At 43.1% G+C, this 18,540-nt stretch overlaps 2 protein-coding genes and 1 pseudogene across 2 annotated transcripts; 1 reads left to right on the top strand and 2 right to left on the bottom strand.

The window, feature by feature from the left end:
* Positions 1 to 1,276: 1,276 nt before the first annotated feature.
* LOC141842967 (putative pectate lyase 8) lies at positions 1,277 to 3,919 on the top strand. Its single transcript, XM_074730969.1, has 5 exons — positions 1,277 to 1,398; positions 1,637 to 1,711; positions 1,996 to 2,064; positions 2,435 to 3,077; positions 3,141 to 3,919. The coding sequence occupies exons 1-5, from the start codon at positions 1,277 to 1,279 to the stop codon at positions 3,603 to 3,605; spliced, it is 1,374 nt and encodes a 457-aa protein (XP_074587070.1). The 3' UTR covers positions 3,606 to 3,919.
* Positions 3,920 to 4,679: 760 nt separating this feature from the next.
* LOC141842822 (flotillin-like protein 1) lies at positions 4,680 to 7,230 on the bottom strand. Its single transcript, XM_074730817.1, has 2 exons — positions 6,199 to 7,230; positions 4,680 to 5,341 (listed from the first exon to the last, which is right to left on the bottom strand). Exons 1-2 carry the CDS (start codon positions 7,228 to 7,230, stop codon positions 4,811 to 4,813), a joined length of 1,563 nt encoding a protein of 520 aa, XP_074586918.1. The 3' UTR covers positions 4,680 to 4,810.
* A 2,331-nt stretch (positions 7,231 to 9,561) lies between these two features.
* Positions 9,562 to 14,534, bottom strand: LOC141843153 (uncharacterized; annotated as a pseudogene).
* Positions 14,535 to 18,540: the final 4,006 nt, after the last annotated feature.

The following is an 18,540-nucleotide window of genomic DNA, read 5'->3' as shown; positions in this document are numbered from 1 at the left end:
GAGTAATAAACAAAAAGGGAAGCTGGATCTTGACAAGAGAAGAGATGTATGGTTTGGCTGCTAAGTATTTTCGAAATTCAATGGTGACTATCAAAATTTGCTAGTAAGTGTTTGGCTATGTTGTATTGCTATATGCTTAAATTCATCATGTTAAATTAATGTAGCATTGAACTGGGGATGTATTTTGTAATTTAGGAAAAACTAGGCGAGCTATGTAGACGATCGCACGAGCCCCTCAGATAGCCAGACGAGCCCTGAAGATGACTGCATGAGCAAAGCATCGCCCACTGACTGACCGCACGGTGGAAGGTAGGGTGTCAAGGGTGATAACACGCAGTAGGTTTGTACATCCGATATGGTCGGACCATTAACCAAATGTCATCTTCTACATAGGCGGTGCTGTGTCTATCAGGAATTATCGGAGGTTGAGGTCAGGAAAAGTCAACTCAACAAGAGCCTCTTGCTGCAGTAGGAGTCGCAGCGGGCGAGCGAAGTGACTTCCTATGATAGGCATCATGTCCACATAGAGAGCTGGCTCGAGCAGTGTCCTTGACGGGCGTTATGTCCGCACAGAGATACGAGCCCGTATCCGTTGATCGTCGCGTAGGTCAATAAAGGAGGTGCATGCTTTATCCGAATGGGATTTCGGCTCAAGCTTAATCTCTTTATTTTATTATCATTTTCCATTGTTTTCGTCCATTTACACACCCGGAGACTAATTTAAGCATCGGAGAAGCTTTATCAGATAATTCGGCACCCTTCGACATGCCGAAGAGGCTTCCACTTCAACATGTCTACCATGGAGGTGAATTTTGAATGCATCAATAGAGTTAATAAAGTTAAGCTCTCACGTTATCAACTAATAGACCGCATATGCCAGCCAGTGATTAACACAGTCGCATGCGGGACGAGCAAGCAAAGGCAGAGGAAGGTCTTCTTTCTATCCACTGATCAATCATCACACACATGTTTCCCTCCGCTTTTCTGTCCCCCCGTAAAGGATCCCCTACAGTAAACGCCGGGCTAATGCGTTGGGTCCGGTCCGGTCCGGTTTGGTCGACCGACACACCCGGTTCGACCGCCAGGGGCGTTAGGAGAGAGGAATAAAACCAGCCCCCGTCGCGCGTGACCAACCGACACCGCTCGCCCCTCGTCACGTGCCGACTGCCGTGCCGCTTGCGATTCCGTTAGTGGCGGTTAGTTCCGTACGGGCTACTCGATAACCAAACCCCACCACCCAACCGTGGTTGAGTTTCGAGCTCGCGTCGCTATAAAAATGGCGGCCGCGAGCGTGGCCGGGAGAGCGGCGATGGCGTCGGGATCGATGATGGGGCGTCCGGCATTGCTGCTTCTCTGGCTCGCGCTGCTGCTCGTAGTCGGCGGCGTCTCCGCTTCCAGGTACATTCTCTTCGTAAACGAGATCGCAATGTGTGTGGATCGGGGGATTTCAGTTCCCCTTTCGGCTTCGATTTCCTCAAAGCAAAGTGGATTTGGATGAATTGTTCTTGTTTCAGTCTATTGTTAGTCTTTAGATCGATCGGTCGAACTGGAATGAGAGACGGCTAGCGTCGGCAAGTGAATTCGCAGAATTGCAACTGAAAATTGGGGCTAACGAAGATGTGCTGTGGTTTTCTAGGGCGGGTGCTGGGGCGGCGGCCTCGAGGGGCTCGAGTGCTTCTCCGGCGAACGAGTCGGCTTCCATGGGGAAGAGGTCAGTCAAATCTGAATCCTGGATCTTTCACTCACCTTTTCTGTTGTGCCCTTCCTGCCGCTTTCTTGACGAAAAGTGATAGTGACCGAATCGAATCAAATCTCTACTTGTCATAAATCCTTCGATCAAGAAGGAACTAGCATGGCGTTTTTGGTAATCTACGAATGTGCTCGTTTCCGACTTACATTCTTGAAATTTCAATCCATCGATCTGTTTAAATTGATTTCCCCCCTTTTTGGGTCAAAGAATTTGCCTAAATCTTACAATCCGAAGGTTTTTTACAGTGCCGCCGAGCGTCAAACGGTGGCGGGCGCGGTCGACGATCCGGAGCTGATCGCAGCTGAGGTTCTCATGTAAGTCTCCATATTTGATAATTTCTTCGGATTCCGCTACTATTTCTTCGTGTCACAATATACATCGAGTAATCGAAGTCGAAAATTTTGATGCTGAAGCTACTACCGTGGATAATTTTCTCCTCATTGAGTAATCGAAGTTGAAAATTTCTTCGGTTCCGTACTGATGATCGAACTTTGTCGCTTTCCTCTGATTCCTTTCACCGTTGAGCACTTTTGCAGTGTAAGGATTGCCCCAAAATAAGCTTGCCATGGCTGTGACATGGTTGGAACATGGCCCGGTCTGCTCATTCTCCTGTGAGCAGCCAATTGAAGGGCAGCCAATTCATCAGAACTCATCGCTCATCTTTTCGAAATTGTCTTTTGACAGGGTGACGCAGAACAGCACGGCTCGTCGCAACCTCGCCTACTTGTCGTGCTCCACCGGCAACCCCATCGACGACTGCTGGCGCTGCGACCCGGAGTGGCACAAGAACCGCAAGCGCTTGGCCGACTGCGGCATTGGCTTCGGCCGCAACGCGCTCGGCGGCCGCGAAGGTGAAATCTACGTGGTGACCGACCCCGGGGACGACGACCCCGTGAACCCCACGCCGGGCACGCTCCGCTACGCGGTCATCCAAGAGGAGCCCCTCTGGATCGTGTTCAAGCGCGACATGGTCATCACCCTCTCCGAGGAGCTGATCATGAACAGCTTCAAGACCATCGACGGCCGCGGCGCCAACGTGCACATCGCCAACGGCGCCTGCATCACCATCCAATTCGTCACCAACATCATCATCCACGGCCTCCACATCCACGACTGCAAGCCCACCGGCAACGCCATGGTCCGCAGCTCCCCCTCCCACTACGGCTGGCGCACCATCGCCGACGGCGACGGCGTCTCCATATTCGGCGCCAGCCACATCTGGGTCGACCACAATTCCCTCTCCAACTGCGCCGACGGCCTCATCGACGCCATTATGGGTTCCACCGCCATCACCATCTCCAATAATTACTTCACCCACCACAACGAGGTCTGCACTAGCACATGCAGAGCTGCTCTAAGATCTCTCTCACCATTTGTGATTTGTTCGCAGGTGATGCTGCTGGGCCACAGTGATTCCTACGTCAAGGACAAGGCCATGCAGGTCACCATCGCCTACAACCACTTCGGAGAAGGTTTAATTCAGAGAATGCCGAGGTGCAGGCACGGCTACTTCCATGTGGTGAACAACGACTACACGCACTGGGAGATGTACGCCATCGGAGGCAGCGCCGACCCGACCATCAACAGCCAGGCAAACAGATACCTCGCCCCTACCAACGCCTTCGCCAAGGAAGTGACCAAGAGAGTGGACACGGATTCGAGCGTGTGGAAGAGTTGGAACTGGAGGTCAGAAGGCGACCTGCTGCTGAACGGGGCGTACTTCACCCCCTCCGGAGCTGGAGCCTCCGGTAGCTACGCCAAGGCTTCCAGCCTCGGAGCCAAATCCACGTCGATGATCGACTCCATCACCGTCGACGCAGGCGCACTGCGGTGTCGCAAGGGTGTTCAATGCTGACTAAAAGGTGAGAAAAGATAGGAAAACGAGAGTATATCGCATTGCTGTTCAACCTCCCCTGTTTCTGTTATGATTCGATCCATGGAGCAGGCGGAAGCGTTGCTGATTCGTTATATATCATCGCATTGTTTGCTTCTTCTTCTTCTTCTTCTTCTTCTTCTTGCCGATGGCTTAATTTCTTCTTTTGTTTGGAGCATTCAGCATTGATTTGAAGTTGAAATAGCTAGGATACGGTGGTTATCATCTTTGTTGTGGTGTAGTGTCCAAAATTGAAGACTGTAATTGATGCTAGTGAAGGAAACTGTTGTGTATAACATTTCCAACTTTTCTTTAGTAAAAATATGAAATCTGTCACTCCAACAGTTTCATATAGTCACACGATCATCTATAAGGAGGTAAATTAAAAAATTTATAGTTGGTCACGACAGAGGAGGACAATCCCTCGACTTCGTCTCGACTTCTCATTCGATTTGTTCACTTAAACAAATCTATTTGTCATAACTAACTCAATTATGTTTTAAAAATGTATTTTTCTTCTGCAAAAAGGTGGAATCCGCCATCTCAATTATACAACCATTTGTGAGGAGGTAAATCTAGAAACAACAACGCAGAAAGGTTAGTGTATTTCTCAATTGTAGAAATAGTATGATCGATCTCATAATTATCTATAAAAAGGTAATTCAAGAAATTATAATTGACCATTGTAGGGAGGATATTTTCTGACTTAAAGAACAATGAATCCAAGAATAATGAATTAATTGATTAAACAATGGTTAATACTTAGCGAAGACAACTCAAATAAATCACTGGATGTCTTTCTAAACATTTATAATATTTTATCATAAAATTTTGAAAACCCTTCTCAACTTAAGTCTTTAACAAATTTTTTTGAAAAATATTTCTTATTTTAAACCTCGTGTTTAAAAAGAATTTCCACATTTTTTTATATATTAAAAATATTTTTTATTGCATTTTAATAAATGATAAAGTTTTTAAGAGACTTTTTTATTACGATAGCATTAACTTTCAATTTTAATTAATTAATATAAATTAAATATTATTAAACTACACTAATTAATTATTCTAAATACTTTATTATTTTAACAAAAGCAATAAAAGTCTTCAACTACAACTGAATCAAGCTCAAATTGAAATTTCCCAAAAAAAGCAAAAAAAAAAACGAAAATTTCTAAATAAGGAATTAATTAATTGGCCGGCGAGTCCAACTTCCCCATCCACGGCGGCGGCAGCATCCCCGTCTGCTCCTGCACCGTCTCCAACAGCGGCGGCAGCATGCGGTACACCCCGGCCATGTCCCGCATGGCCGACGACACGCCGCCGCTGCTCTGGCCACCGTCGCCGGCCATTTCCGCGCCGGCGCCGCCGTTGGACCAGATGCTGATCTTGGGGTTGAGCCCCTTCACCGCCTCCGCGTTGATCCTCGCCATCTCCTTGTAGGTGCCGCCGTCGATCATCAGGTAGTCCCTCATCGCCGCGTAGTTCCCGCCGAGCGACTCCAGCAGCGTGCGCAGGTACGCGCCCTGCGCCTCCGCCAGGCAGAGGATCCCCTCCGCCTCCTTCTGCTTCGCGTAGAGCGCGCCGTCGGCCTGCTGCTGCAGAGTAAAGAAGTTGGCCTCCGCGATCGCGCGCTGAGCCTCCGCTTGCTTCTCTTGCTCGTACAGCGCCGCCTCCGCCGCCTTTTGCTTCCTGTACAGCTCCCAGTTCGCTTCTTGAACCTGCAGACCGGAAGTAATTAGGGTTTAAAATAAAATATATATAAAAAATGAGTTTGATATTCTGCGCGACTTTCTCGTGCGCGCTTGTGTGTGCCATGCCGATCCACCGTCCATCACGCGATCGCGTGCAGATCTGACCGTCCAAATATGGAATGTACAGTATTCCACACCTGACCCCCCCGCCGTTGCCACCGCCGCTACTGCGCAACGTCCGACCGCCGGCCCGGGCGCGATCGACACGCCGCTCATCGACTCGTCGGTTGACATCAGATTCTGGCCGGATTGTAGGTGAAATCCGGTGCAATTTGGTCGGAAACGCGGCCGGCAATGGCACGCCCTGATTTCCGGCCAAATCGCAGTCGGATTTCGACCGGAATCACAGTCAGATTTCAGCCAAATCACGCGTTGATTCCGATTAAATCGCGGTCGGATTCTAGCCAAATTGCGGTCGAATTCCGGCCAAATATGTCGCAGTCGGATTCCGATCAAATCGCGGTCGGAGACTAGATGAGGAAGGACCGCTGTCGCACACCGATCCTTCCTCGGTAGGTCTCCAATCGCGATTTGGTCGAAATCCGACGCGATTTGGTCGGAAATGACGCGTGACACTGTCAGTCGACGTTTCGGTCGTTGCGTCGGATTCTGATCACAATCCGGCTGGAATCCGATGCCGGCCGAAGCGACGGCGAGCGGCGCATCGATCGCGCCTGGGCTGGCAGTCGACGGTGGTCAGACGGCAGCGAGGGTGGCGGTGATGAATCGGCTGTGTCGTCCACGGAGTCGCACAGAATATCAAATCTAATAAAAAAGATAGCCAAAATTAGAATCCGTCCGTACATTGGTGTTTTGAAATTTACCTTAATTTCGTAGTCGACGGTGGCTCTGCTAAGGAGCTCGGCCTTGAGCTTCTCCGTCTGGCAGAAAGCGTTCTTCTTCTCCACTTCGAGCTGCAGCTCGGCGTCCCTGATGGCGACGGCCTTGGCGGCCTCGACGTCGGCCACCTTGGCCCTGCGCACCCACTCCGCCTTCTTCACGGCGAGCTGCGCATTGGCGGCCGCAACCTCCGCCTCTCGCTCGGCCTGGTACACCATGACGTCGGTCTGGACCTTGGCCTCCGCCTTGCTGCCCTCCCCCTCCCTCTGCTTCGAGTACACCTTCGTCTCCGCGTCGATCTTGGCGGCGTTCTGCCGCGTCCGGCCGTCGCGCTCCTTGGAGCCCATCTCGCCCTTCATCCTCGCCTCGGCGACGTCGACCTTGGCCTGGTTGGCCGCCTCCTGCTGCGTCTTCTGGCCGAGGTAGGAGAAGTACTCGTGGCCCTTGACGTCGACGAGCTGCTTGACGTTGGCGTTGTAGATGATGAGGCCGAACTGGTTGAGCTCCAGCTGCACCTTCCCGAACACTTCCTGCTTGAACGTCTTGGTGCCCCTGAAGATCTCCTCCATGGTCATGGAGGCGGCCAGCACCCGCGTCTCCCCCTCGATGACGCCCTGGACGAGGTCCTTGACGTGGGCGGAGTTCTTGTCGCAGGGCGCGATGAGGCGGGCGTAGCGGACGAGGCTCTCGACGTCGTCGGTGCGGGGGCCGATGGTGAAGACGGCGGGGAGGATGAAAGGGAGCTTCTCGGAGCTCATGGCCTCCACCTGGAAGGTGTAGTTCACCGGAGAGACGTCGAAGCGGGCGCACGACTGGCCGAGGAACACCCACGCCTTCTTCGCCAGACGGATGTCGTCGATGCCCCAGCCGGTGATGGCCAGGTACTCGGACGCATTCGCCACCTTGAACGAGATGATCGGCATTATGCCTTCTGCTTGCTTCTGTTCTCTGCGGAAGGAAGAAGAAGAAGAAGAAGATCTCCATGGAAAGACTTGGCAACGAGAACTTATAGCCATGATCTGATCGCAAATCTCTGCCGTTTTTTATGGAAAAGAATAATTAATTAATATATTTCCAAATTAACTATTTTAATATAATATGTTTCATAATTATCTCTACTGTTTTTTAGGGAAAAAAGAGAAAAAATAGGATATTTTCAAATGGACTCTTCGGATATACTTAAACTATATACCTAAAACTTAAGAAAAAAAAAAAATCGGAATGGACGATCTAATCCTATATTCTATTTACTAAGTACATTCATAAAGCATAGTGACTTTCAGTGATTCAGCATCACCAATAGTTCAACCGTCATAGGTATTAGATTAGATATGAATATATTTGTGAATATTTGATTTGATTTAGTTGTCATCTTTAATTGATTTTATTCTATGTAAATAATTATCTAAATTAGAAATTTATTTCTTACTTATTTAGATTTGATGGACATGTCTATAATCTTATTATCATGATCAATAATATTCAAGTTGTTTTCAAAACCTTGTATAGTATCAAAGTCTTTGGCTCACACCCATAATTCCTCCAAAACCTACGCTAATGGCCTCCTCGACCTCCTCTACTGCCTCCATCATCTCCACCATGATAACTAATGCATCATCCCCTTCACACAATCTCATTATCATTAACGTAACAGCCCAAGCCCCTTTGAAACTTACCTTATCTAGCTTGGCGGCTTCAGTTTCAATCTTTCCTTATTGGTTATGATCTCATGGATTACGTTGATGGCTCCAATCCATGCCCGCCTTCCACCATCACTTAAGGTAATTCCATAGTCCTCAACCTTGACTATTTGCTTTGGATCCATCAAGACTAATTACTTCTCAACGCTATCATTGGTGCTCTCTCGCCTATCTTGATTTCATTCATTGCTGCTTCCAAAACATCTCTTGATGCTTGGACCACTCTTGCAAAGACCTATGTTGCTCCTAGTCGTGGTCGGATTTTGCAACTCAAAGCTTAGATCTCCAATCCTGTCAAAGGATTGAAATCTATCGCTAAGTTCATGCAAGACATCAAGTGCGTTGTGAATGCTCTTGCCCTCATGAACGCCCCTGTTGATGATGAAGACCTCACCCTCAAAGTCCTCAATGGCCTTGACAACAATTACAAAGAACTCTCTCACCCCCGTTCTCCGAGTCCTTGGCAACCACGGTCTTCCACCGCCGTCCACAACTCGCGCCCTTACCAAGGGCGATGCCAGCTTTGTGGTGTCATTGGTCATTCAGCCAAGCGTTGCACTTCTTATCAATATCTATCATGGACTCCACAACAACAAGGACCCCTCCTCGCCCGTCCTACGCTGCTCCTCAGGCTCACACGACTTCTCACTCGCTTGCTAACCTTGTACACATAGAATGGCTCATGGACTTTGGCGCCTCTCACCATGTGACCACTGATCTAGCCAATCTCTCTCTCCATTCTCCATATGCGGGCTTGGATACCATTGTTGTGGGCAATGACACTGGTTTGTCTATCTCACACTATCTTTATCAAGTTGATTATAAGTCGGCTATATATTCATATATTTTTATGATTCACTTTGTTTTTGATGGATTGTGAGTAGTTCATCTCTATATACGATGTATCTTTACTAGGTAGATTATGGACTATAAATACAAAACCTAAGAGTAAGAAAAGAATACGTCTTAGACTTATGCTACTTAGAATTAGATTTCGTTAGGTCAGGTTAAAGTTTTTAGTCGGAATCATGTCATGATTTCCACTTCCTAAAGTGATTGAGATTCGGTATACAAAAACAAAAGTGTGTCGCTAACTCTTTGGGGGCATAACATTAGGAGGGCATCATCAAACAAAAGTGTGTATAAATCAAGCATTGTCACAACTTTCAATTGCTTAAGGGGCATATGCAAACTTCACTAATGCTTTGTTTACTTGAGACGATCGATAAAAGAAGGAAAAGATCAATGGCGGGAAAGATCAACTATTGAAAAGTAAAGGAAGGAATGAGGAAAAGATGAGAAAACATAAATGAAATGGAAAGACAAGGAAGTGGCGCACGGCGCGACCGTGAGATTGTGGCTAGGCCATGGCCATGAGCTCACGAGCTTGCTATTGACTCGGTGTTGTGATTGTCGGCTCATTGTTGTCAGTATTGCCTCATCGAAGAGTCGTTCTTTTCTATTTTGAGAGGATGATAAAAAATAGTCAAGATTAAAGTATTCATCCTTTCCCTATCCCCTAATTTTAGATCAACTAAGTCGAGAAAGCTTTCTTCCGATCCCTCTCTTAAACGGTATTTGTTCGCAAACTTAGAAGACGACTTAAACGGTATGACATAAAAAACTTCGTAAACAAAAAGATACTTAAACTACATTTGTATAAAAGATCATAATGCATTCATACATGCTCTACTACATCTTTCTTGAGAGGCATGAGGCAAGTGATTGAATTGATCCTTCCTACATTGTCAAATTATAAATACACACACACACACACACAACATTTTCAAACAACATTTTCTATCTCATGGATACTTGCCGCTATCTCGGTGCTACGAATGGTATTATCGTATAGAGCCATCAACAATTCAAGGACCAATCGAAGTTTTGGTAGGATATTTTGATAGGACCTCCGTCGTTCAGAAGATGAGTCAAAAGACCAGCTTTAGTTGCATCCAAGTAAGTTAAGATCAACTTGAGGACATCTTTTTCTTGTCCAAAGTCCGCACTATACCTGTATCATGAACCTCGAGCAAGTTAACAAAGCGGCACCGAAACATAGGAAACTAGTGAATAATTGCTAGTGAACCGGCACGAAGATGTGCAAGGTTCATTATATACCATCATTTGATATATTTTCTCCCTAAGAATCATTGTGGTGAGGTTATATGTGATTCAATTGCTTTCACTTAATTGTGATTTTAAAACCGATAACGATCATGATCACCCTAAAGTATGCCCGTTATATAGGCAAAATTATCGAGAAAACATACCACTTGAAGATCTTGTTGAGATGGACTATCCTTTTCTCGAGATCCACCTCCGCGCCCCCGCGAAGAAAGAACTCCCTTGCAGCGTGTCGGAGTTCAACTTCAACACCTTGGGTAGAGAAGAACCTTACCGTTGGACTCGAACGGGTTCCATTGCATAAGCCAAAATGGATCAAAGGATTCACTACCTTATCAGGAGCCAACTAAAGGAATTGACTATATTTTAGCACACTTCCTCATCGACAATGATAGTATCAGTAGGAATTCAGTTAAATAAAGTTGATAATACCTCTAGCCGCTTGTCACCGGCACTGAATGGCTTCACCAATGAGTAAGGCTGCCTTCTGTTTGATCGAAGGATGCCATCCTTGATCGACGAAAGTGAGTAAGGAAAGCCTCCAATTATATATTGGAAGTCAGTAAAGAAAGCCCTCCTGTCAATCATCCCTGGTTGCCCAATTCTGATCACCATTGCATGGATCACCATTGCATTATACAAGTTCAAGAACAAAGTCAGCTTCTCCTCAGCTGAAAGGCTCGAAATATCGATCCGTTGCAGATCTCGAACGAGGTTAACATATCTGCACAACATATATACCAAATTCACCATGAATCAGACTACTCAATCACTTGATTAGGATGAACCCAACTTCAGATACTATACGATCACTTTCAAAATAAAATATACCGAACCGAAGTCGAATATTCGAGTGAGAACAGATATAATCAGATGCCAAGATCATTTGTAGTCTCTTCTTTCAGTAAGCAATTGCAAAATCCTACCACACATTAAGCGATAACAGATAAGAGGACATAAGGGGAAAGGCATCAGAAACACCTATTGCTTTTCTCTTGGTGTATTGAACTAATTGTTTATATATTTCCACATGAGACTGCTGTTGAGTGCTATTGCGAATTTTAATTAGTCGTTGGTATAGAAAGTTACCTTTATAGTCAAGCCGATTTGTGTTCATGCCTCTAAAGTAGTCTCACGAGCACAATTGAAGTGTTCTGTAACTCACACCTTAGTGCTAGCTATTATATAAAGAGGAAATTGAACTCTAACTTTTAGGGTTGATACGATCTTATCAGATAAGATCTTGTTCAAAAACTATTATTTCATTTAATAAGATATATATATATATATATATATATATATATATATATATATATATATATATAATATTATTTTCATGCATATCCAATATGATCTTTATTTGGTTTGGGTTTATTTGAAAAACTCAAACTCATATTAGGTTAACTTATTAATCCAATATGTTTAAGATCCAATTAGATTAACCTATTAATCCAATTTCAAACTTAAATTTAGGCTCAATTTGTTTTAGTAATGCTAAAATGAAATTGAACTCTAAATTTTCAATGTGAGACTTCAATTGTAATCCCGACAACTATAGCATATCGATCAAATTCGGAGGAGCCCAATGAAGGAAAATGACGGAAAAGGCTGCTTTACTATTCTAAGAGAACATACTTTCTATCGGAATTGACTAGTTGTTTTCCAAACCAAAGAAAAGAGGTTCTACACATAAGAAGATTAGATCCTTCTTTCGTTGCACGATTCAAATTTCAAATTTCCTCCCTCCTTTTTTCAGTTATTTCATTTCAGTTCCTTAGCTTTAGGCCTCAATAAAAATGTGATAGAAAATTTCGAAGACCTAAAATTTAAGGTGTAAGGAACCTCAACAAAAATGTGATAAATTGGTAGTCTACCTAACACATTGATTGAAGATACCTTCATTTAAGTCAGTTCTGCGAACGATCATACAATGCGACAAAGAAAGCACATTGCGAACGCGAAATGTAACAACAACACCAAGAACCCACATACCTTCGGAACTCCTCACTGGTACCTATACGACCATAGTCCAAATGGCGCCGATCATTAGACGCAAAAGCTTCAAGAATTGCTTGCATTAGCTTAGTAAGCTTGTGCCCAACCGTTTGAATTGGCTTGGGTTCATTATCATTTGTTGCTCCCCTGAAGTTGAAGCATCTAGGAATCGATGGTTCATGCTCGAAGAAACGGTAGAAATGATTATGCTCATCCTCGAAGTCATTCTCCCTGTATGAATCAATTGTCATTGCAAATAAGCTAGTAGTTCGCCGAAATAAGTGCATTCATCATAACACTCACCGGAATACATGATGCATGAAGTGCTTCCTCGCGAGCTCTTTACCGATCTCGACTGCCTGTAGTAAACCAAATTGTAGACCAATTCAACGACTGGTATGATAAAATGGATATGATGTAGAAGAAGTTGGGAAATAATGTGTTTTTATTGTCCTAGTTAGACATTGTATCAGCATAAGCATCTATTGCTTATGAAAGAAGCCTATGGAATGATGTTGAAACAAATAGGATGAGGACATGTTGTAAGTTGTTCTAGATTCAAGTTACATAAACAACCTCGTGCGATACAAGATAAAACTACTTACGCTAACCTAATGGGGTCTGATCTATATGGTGGATGCTTTGTAAATCAGGCTATCCTTTCTCGGGTATCTTATGTAGGGGGAGCGATCCGTTCAAAACCGAACTGACCAAACCAAACAAACTGAAACCGAGTATATCAAACTTTTTCTTGATAAATTGAACCGACTAAACTATCTTACGTAAGAGGAGTGATCCATTTAAAACCAAACCGACCAAACTTTTTTTTTTGGACAAATCGAACCGACTAAACTTTGCTACTAAAATTGAACAACCCGAACCGATATAAAATTAATTAATTCGATCAGTTACCAAATTAATCAAACTTTTCTTATCAATCGATTCATATTGGACCTACGAATCAGAACTGATTTATCAATCGAATTGCGTCTAATTCAGATATATCAGTCAATTGATTACTTTCAATTTAATCGATTCGTAGAATTTAAAATTGCTATTTAAAAAAAATAAAAATTCAGATATAATCAATCTTTTGCTCAACCCTAATCTATGGAACCATGGAAAAAACCAACACCAAAGAAGCAAGACTATGGGACCGGCCCGGCCAATGGACTCAACCAACCAAGCAACTTTCTCTTCTTTTAAGCAAAAGATAGAATTCACCACCTGAATGACTTCACACGATTGGCCTCACGACCATTTATGAAGAGGTAAATCAAGAAACTCGAGTTGAACTATTGACCACTACGAAGTCATTGCCTCAACCAAGCACCCTCTCGCATCCGCTCTTGTTTTCGGAATCGAATAGGAGGTAAATCGAGAAACTGTAATTGACCACTACGAAGTCATTGCCTCAGCCCTCTCGCATCCACTCTAGTGTTTCCGGAATCGGATCGTCATCCTAGCCGTATAATTCTAATCGAACGGGTGAAATTGGATTGAGAAGAAGAGGGATAGGGAGGGCGAGTTACCTTCTTGCGGCCGCAGTCGAGGTGGTCGATGAGGGCTTCCACCGCCTCGCTGCCGGTGAAGCAGTTCTTGACGAGCTTCATCCTGGTGATCCGGTCCCGGATAGGGAGACGTTGCCGTAGCACTCGCATCACGGCAACCATGGCGTCAGGCCGCTCCCCCTTCAGCTCCTCCTCGTCGTCGAATCCGTAAACAGGAACCCGTGGCGCTGTGTCCGGGCACCGCCGCCCGGCCATCTCTCGCAGGCGCCGATCGAACTCCCCGCTGTTCCGCAGGGAATTGAGCGCCACCAGTCCTCCCAGCGGTTTCTCGTTGAAGAAGATAGCCGGCACGGCGGCGCTCCCGGTCCGCCTCACCAGCTCCAGATCCCGCTCCGGGAACACGTCCAAGTTGATCTCGACGTAAGGGACGCCCCGTTCGCGGAAGAACGATCGGACGGCTCCACAGTCGCGGCAGCCGGAGCGGGAGAAGAAGCTGACCCGGCCCTTGATCTCGACGCCTTCCCTTTCCGCCTCGCTCTCTCCTTTGACCCGCACGACGACCTTGAGACCCTGGAGGTGAAACTCCGTGACGGGTGGCGCAGCAGGGTCGTCGCACTTGCCGTCGAGCAGCGGCGGTTCCTTCAAGGAGGACGAGATCCGCCTCGCGATGGCGGCGGAGAAGACGCTGCTCCTGTCGCGGATGAACTCGACGGCGGAATTGAGGGAGGCGGATCGTCCGATGGGTCGCCGCTCCTCGTCCGGCCCGATAGAGCTCTCCTTCGCAAGCCCAGCGGGGGGCTCTGGCAGGGGAAGACGGGAGTGCGGCGGGACAATCTCCACCTCCTTCAGGTAGCTCATTCTTCTCTCCACCAAACTCCTCTTCGCCGGCGACCTCTTCCTGCTCCGCTTCCCGATCGTGATCCATTGGCTGAGAAGAGAGAGAGAGAGAGAGAGAGAGAGAGAGAGAGAGAGGCTTCCTTTGGAATGGCTTGCTTGCTCCGAGCGTTAGAGAGAGAAGGCGCGGGGCTTTTATACGACGACGACGACGAGGAGGAGCAGAGAAGGAAGAAGCTAGAAATGGTCAAAAAATAAAAAAATCATTAATTAATTATTTTTTCTATTTATTTATTATTTTCTTCTAAACCATCCATCCACGTCGGCCGAGTCGCCGGCGACTGATCACGTGCGAAGCAACCTCTCTGGTTTTACTCTCCTACGGCCGTTTCCTAGGGGAAAATTAAACCGCAATATACAGCCGTTAATTTAAATTAGATCTGTCGAATTAATTCATCCTTAAATAATTTAGATAAATTAAATTAAAATTTTATAAATTTATTTTAAGATAGATCAATCTGTCTAGACTCGTAGCCCGTGTAGATTGATCCATGGCGGATTTAAATTGACTCGTGACTTGAAAAAATTTATTTATTTTTTTAATTTAAAATTAAAATAGAAAATTCAATAAATTAATGATCTCAATTTCTAAATTACAATTTAAATTTAAAAGATCTATTTAAATGGTAATTCAAATTTAAAAATTTTAATATTTTTTTTATTTCTTATTTTTTGAGAGGTGTGTGGATTGACCGTCTAACTCGCAATTCATTTTTGATTGAGTTGGATTAAAGATTTTTCAACCTGCTAAGTTAGTGGATCGATCCGTTCCACTCCTCTATATGATGGATTTTGAATTTTGATGGATTAGTCAAACACCGATCAAAATATTTTATTTTAATCAAAAGTAAAATATATAACATATTATTTGATTAAAATAAAATTAAGTATATTATTATGTATTAAAATAAAATTAAGTATTTTATTTTAATTAAAATTATTATATATAAAATATTATTATATCAAAATACTTTTTATTACAACAGTATTATATTAACTAATACATATTATAATAGTTATAGAGTAGTTCTATAAGCATCCGTATTAATTTGAACGTTAATATATATTATTTTTATAAAAATATAATATTTTTATTATCCACTAATTATATTTTTATTTTTATTTTATATTAAATAAATAAATACATTCATTCATATTAACTGCATTAAAAGAATTGACGGTTAATATATATGTAGATATTATAACATCTATCTACATTAATTGTAATATTATTTGGATGTTATAATACTTAATACCTATACATTAATATCAATGTAGATGCATTATATTGATTTGAATGTTAATATATATCACATTTTAAAAAAAAAACATAGGATCTACATATCATATCATGTACTCATTACATTCAAATTTACTTTTATTTAAAATTTTAAAATAAAATTTATTTGTTAAATATGTTCAAAAAAATTAAATATTGTTAATATGTAATTATTATAACACTCATTTATATTATTGATTATAAATATTATTTTTTAAATAAAATATTCTATAATATATTTTTTTAAAAAAAGAATTCTGCTTTTTTTCGCCCCATATACGGACATTTCGATGGTAAAGTGATGAATTACCCTGCTCTTGAACTGGTCCGTCGCCGCGTGGGGCCCAAGGTAGAAGCAGGACGATGCCGCCTGTTTGGCGGACGGATTGGACGAAGACGAGCGATGCGGAGGGTGACGATTTGACGAATGGGAGGCTGCCACGTGTTTGGGGTTGACACTTATGAGAACCGCGTGGGACCTCTCTTTATAAATGACGTGGTTGACTGATCGGGCGAAAGCTGCGTGGCCGTTGGATTCCCCGCGTATCTAGGCGTGACTTGGGTCGGACGTTTGTGCGTAACTAACAAGTAGTTAGATTCGATTGTGATTTTGAAAAAGAAACATAGACAAAAGACACGATCAAGAAGGATTCAAAGCCACAGGTAAGGCCGGAGTCAGTCAGGATGATTTATCCAGGATGATTCAAACTTTTAGATTATGCCAACTGTATACCCTAAACTAGCTCTTAAACAAATTTTCATTCCTCCCTAAATCTAAACTTTTTTCTTCTCATTGCTGTCGGATGCCCCGGGCTACACCCGGGTACAATAGGTGTGGCTCCGCCCTTGGCCACAGGAAATTCTCCAATCTAATTTGAGACAATTCAAAAAATATCAAATTAGAATTAAAAAATTTTGAATTCATCTTGGAGGTTTTTAGATTGAATTGGATTGGGATGGATCCAAACGGACTTAAAATTTAAGATTTAAAAATTTTTAAAATTAAATTAAATTTTATTTTAAAAATTAAAAATGAAGATGTCTCATGTATATAATAATAGAATGTTAGCCTAATAATAAAAAAATATTAAAATAAAAATAAAAAATTATTAAAGAAAATAGTATAAATTTTTTTTTCCCAGATAGATCAAGATCAGGTTATTCAAGTTGATTGGGTTGATTATATGAGTTTGGATTTGAGTCAGATTCGGATTGAGATTTTTTTAATAATATTTTATATTTTTTTATAATATTTTTGACACTCCTATCATTGTTAGTCTCGATCTTTTGACTCTAAAATTGTGGCTAGGTCAATCGTAGGCAGGTCGGTCATGGCCGACGCGATGACCAACCATGTTGCATGGTCAGACTCGTCGTGGCCTCTAGTAGCAAAGTTGCAGCCAAGCCACGATCAACCTCCTATTTTTTTTTTAATGAGAAGGGCATTTTAAAGGAAAAAATATATATTTTATTATAAATATTAAACTTAAGTGTACCTTTTGATAAAATTGTAACTTTAACTTAATTAGGTGGAGCAACGTCAACATAGTATAATAATTACCTTTTGGTAATATTAACATAGTAGTCTCCGAAGCATGATTAAGTTGGTTATTATAGGACAAATTTACTGAAGTGGTCAAGAGTCGAATCTCAACGAAGTTAAGACAATGTCCTCCCTCGTAGTGATCAGCTGTAACTTTCCGATTTACCTCCTCACAGATGATCGTGGAATTGACCGTGTAGGATTGCTAGGTGGCAGACTGGCAGATTCTACCTTTTACTGAAATAATTATAATGTATAATATTATTTCAATATTATTATAATAGGTATAAAATATATAATAACTATTGTAACATGTTAAAATAAACATGCTTAATTTAATTTAAATTATAGCGGATCCCGTCTAAGATTAAGAGATAGGATGATTTAGTAAAATAACCACGATTGAACAATCGGCTCGATACAAATCGAATCAGCCTATTGGCCAACTTCCTTCCAGTCGGGTTTCCTTCAAGTCGAGTGTCCATACATCGACTTTGACTTTCGAACATCGAGTAGCAAGAAGGACCTTTAAACAAAGGTATGAAAATATTAAAAATAAAAGAGGTTAGAAGGGGACCAACACGAACCTCGACAAAGTTTAAGTTCAACCAACTTGGAATGAAGACATTGTCAAAGGTACTTACTAGAATCAACACACTATTGACATGATCAACATATGCATTAATGAAACGTGGATAATGGATGGAGGGCATTTCCTAAATGAGAGAAGACCAAGAACAAGTTTTTTTTTTTAAAAAAAATATAGTGATAATTGTTTTCCATGGATGACTTTGTTACCTAGTCAAACACTTTATCATTTCTATTTCACGCCATTTAGTCACCATGTGTCAAAGGCTTAGTCAATTATTCAACGTCCCCGGGGCAATGATGCAACGGTAGGACATCCGGGTTGTAACTCAGGGACCCGCGGTTCGATCCCCAACTACGGCGTATTTGCAGGAATTTTCCTCCAAATGGGGAACGCAATCAAAGGATGCTGGGCATCTGGATTGACCGCCGTTTGCGCTTCCTGATTTACCCTGGTGGTCGGTGGGAAACTTCCGTGGGACCGGGCCGACCTCCCCCAGAGATGTGGCTACTGGGATTATCATTTTTTTTAGTCAATTAGTCAACAAATATTACACATATCAACATAACTCTACCATTATTTTATTTTTGCCCATGGGCACAATACAACGATAGGACCATTGGTGGATTTTCCACTAGAACATATATATTCTCTATTTGACGGAAAAAATTAAAGGAAGTAATATGAA

Source organism: Curcuma longa, chromosome 12 (genome assembly GCF_044706935.1).
Source record: "Curcuma longa cultivar G26 ecotype Majalengka, Jawa Barat chromosome 12, ITB_CL_G26_1.1, whole genome shotgun sequence".
Classification (NCBI taxonomy): domain Eukaryota; kingdom Viridiplantae; phylum Streptophyta; class Magnoliopsida; order Zingiberales; family Zingiberaceae; genus Curcuma; species Curcuma longa.
Note: the sequence above shows the minus strand (reverse complement) of the source record. Positions and strands in the feature narration are given on the sequence as shown.

What these genes read in the sequence shown, in the direction of transcription:
- LOC141842967 (XM_074730969.1), top strand. Translation starts at nt 1,277, where the DNA reads ATGGCGGCCGCGAGCGTGGCCGGGAGAGCGGCGATGGCGTCGGGATCG. An exon ending in GGCGGCGTCTCCGCTTCCAG is followed by an intron (nt 1,399 to 1,636) that starts GTACATTCTCTT and finishes GTGGTTTTCTAG; the next exon opens with GGCGGGTGCTGGGGCGGCGG. An exon ending in ATCGCAGCTGAGGTTCTCAT is followed by an intron (nt 2,065 to 2,434) that starts GTAAGTCTCCAT and finishes GTCTTTTGACAG; the next exon opens with GGTGACGCAGAACAGCACGG.
- LOC141842822 (XM_074730817.1), bottom strand. Translation starts at nt 7,230, where the DNA reads ATGGCTATAAGTTCTCGTTGCCAAGTCTTTCCATGGAGATCTTCTTCT. An exon ending in CCGTCGACTACGAAATTAAG is followed by an intron (nt 5,342 to 6,198) that starts GTAAATTTCAAA and finishes TCCGGTCTGCAG; the next exon opens with GTTCAAGAAGCGAACTGGGA.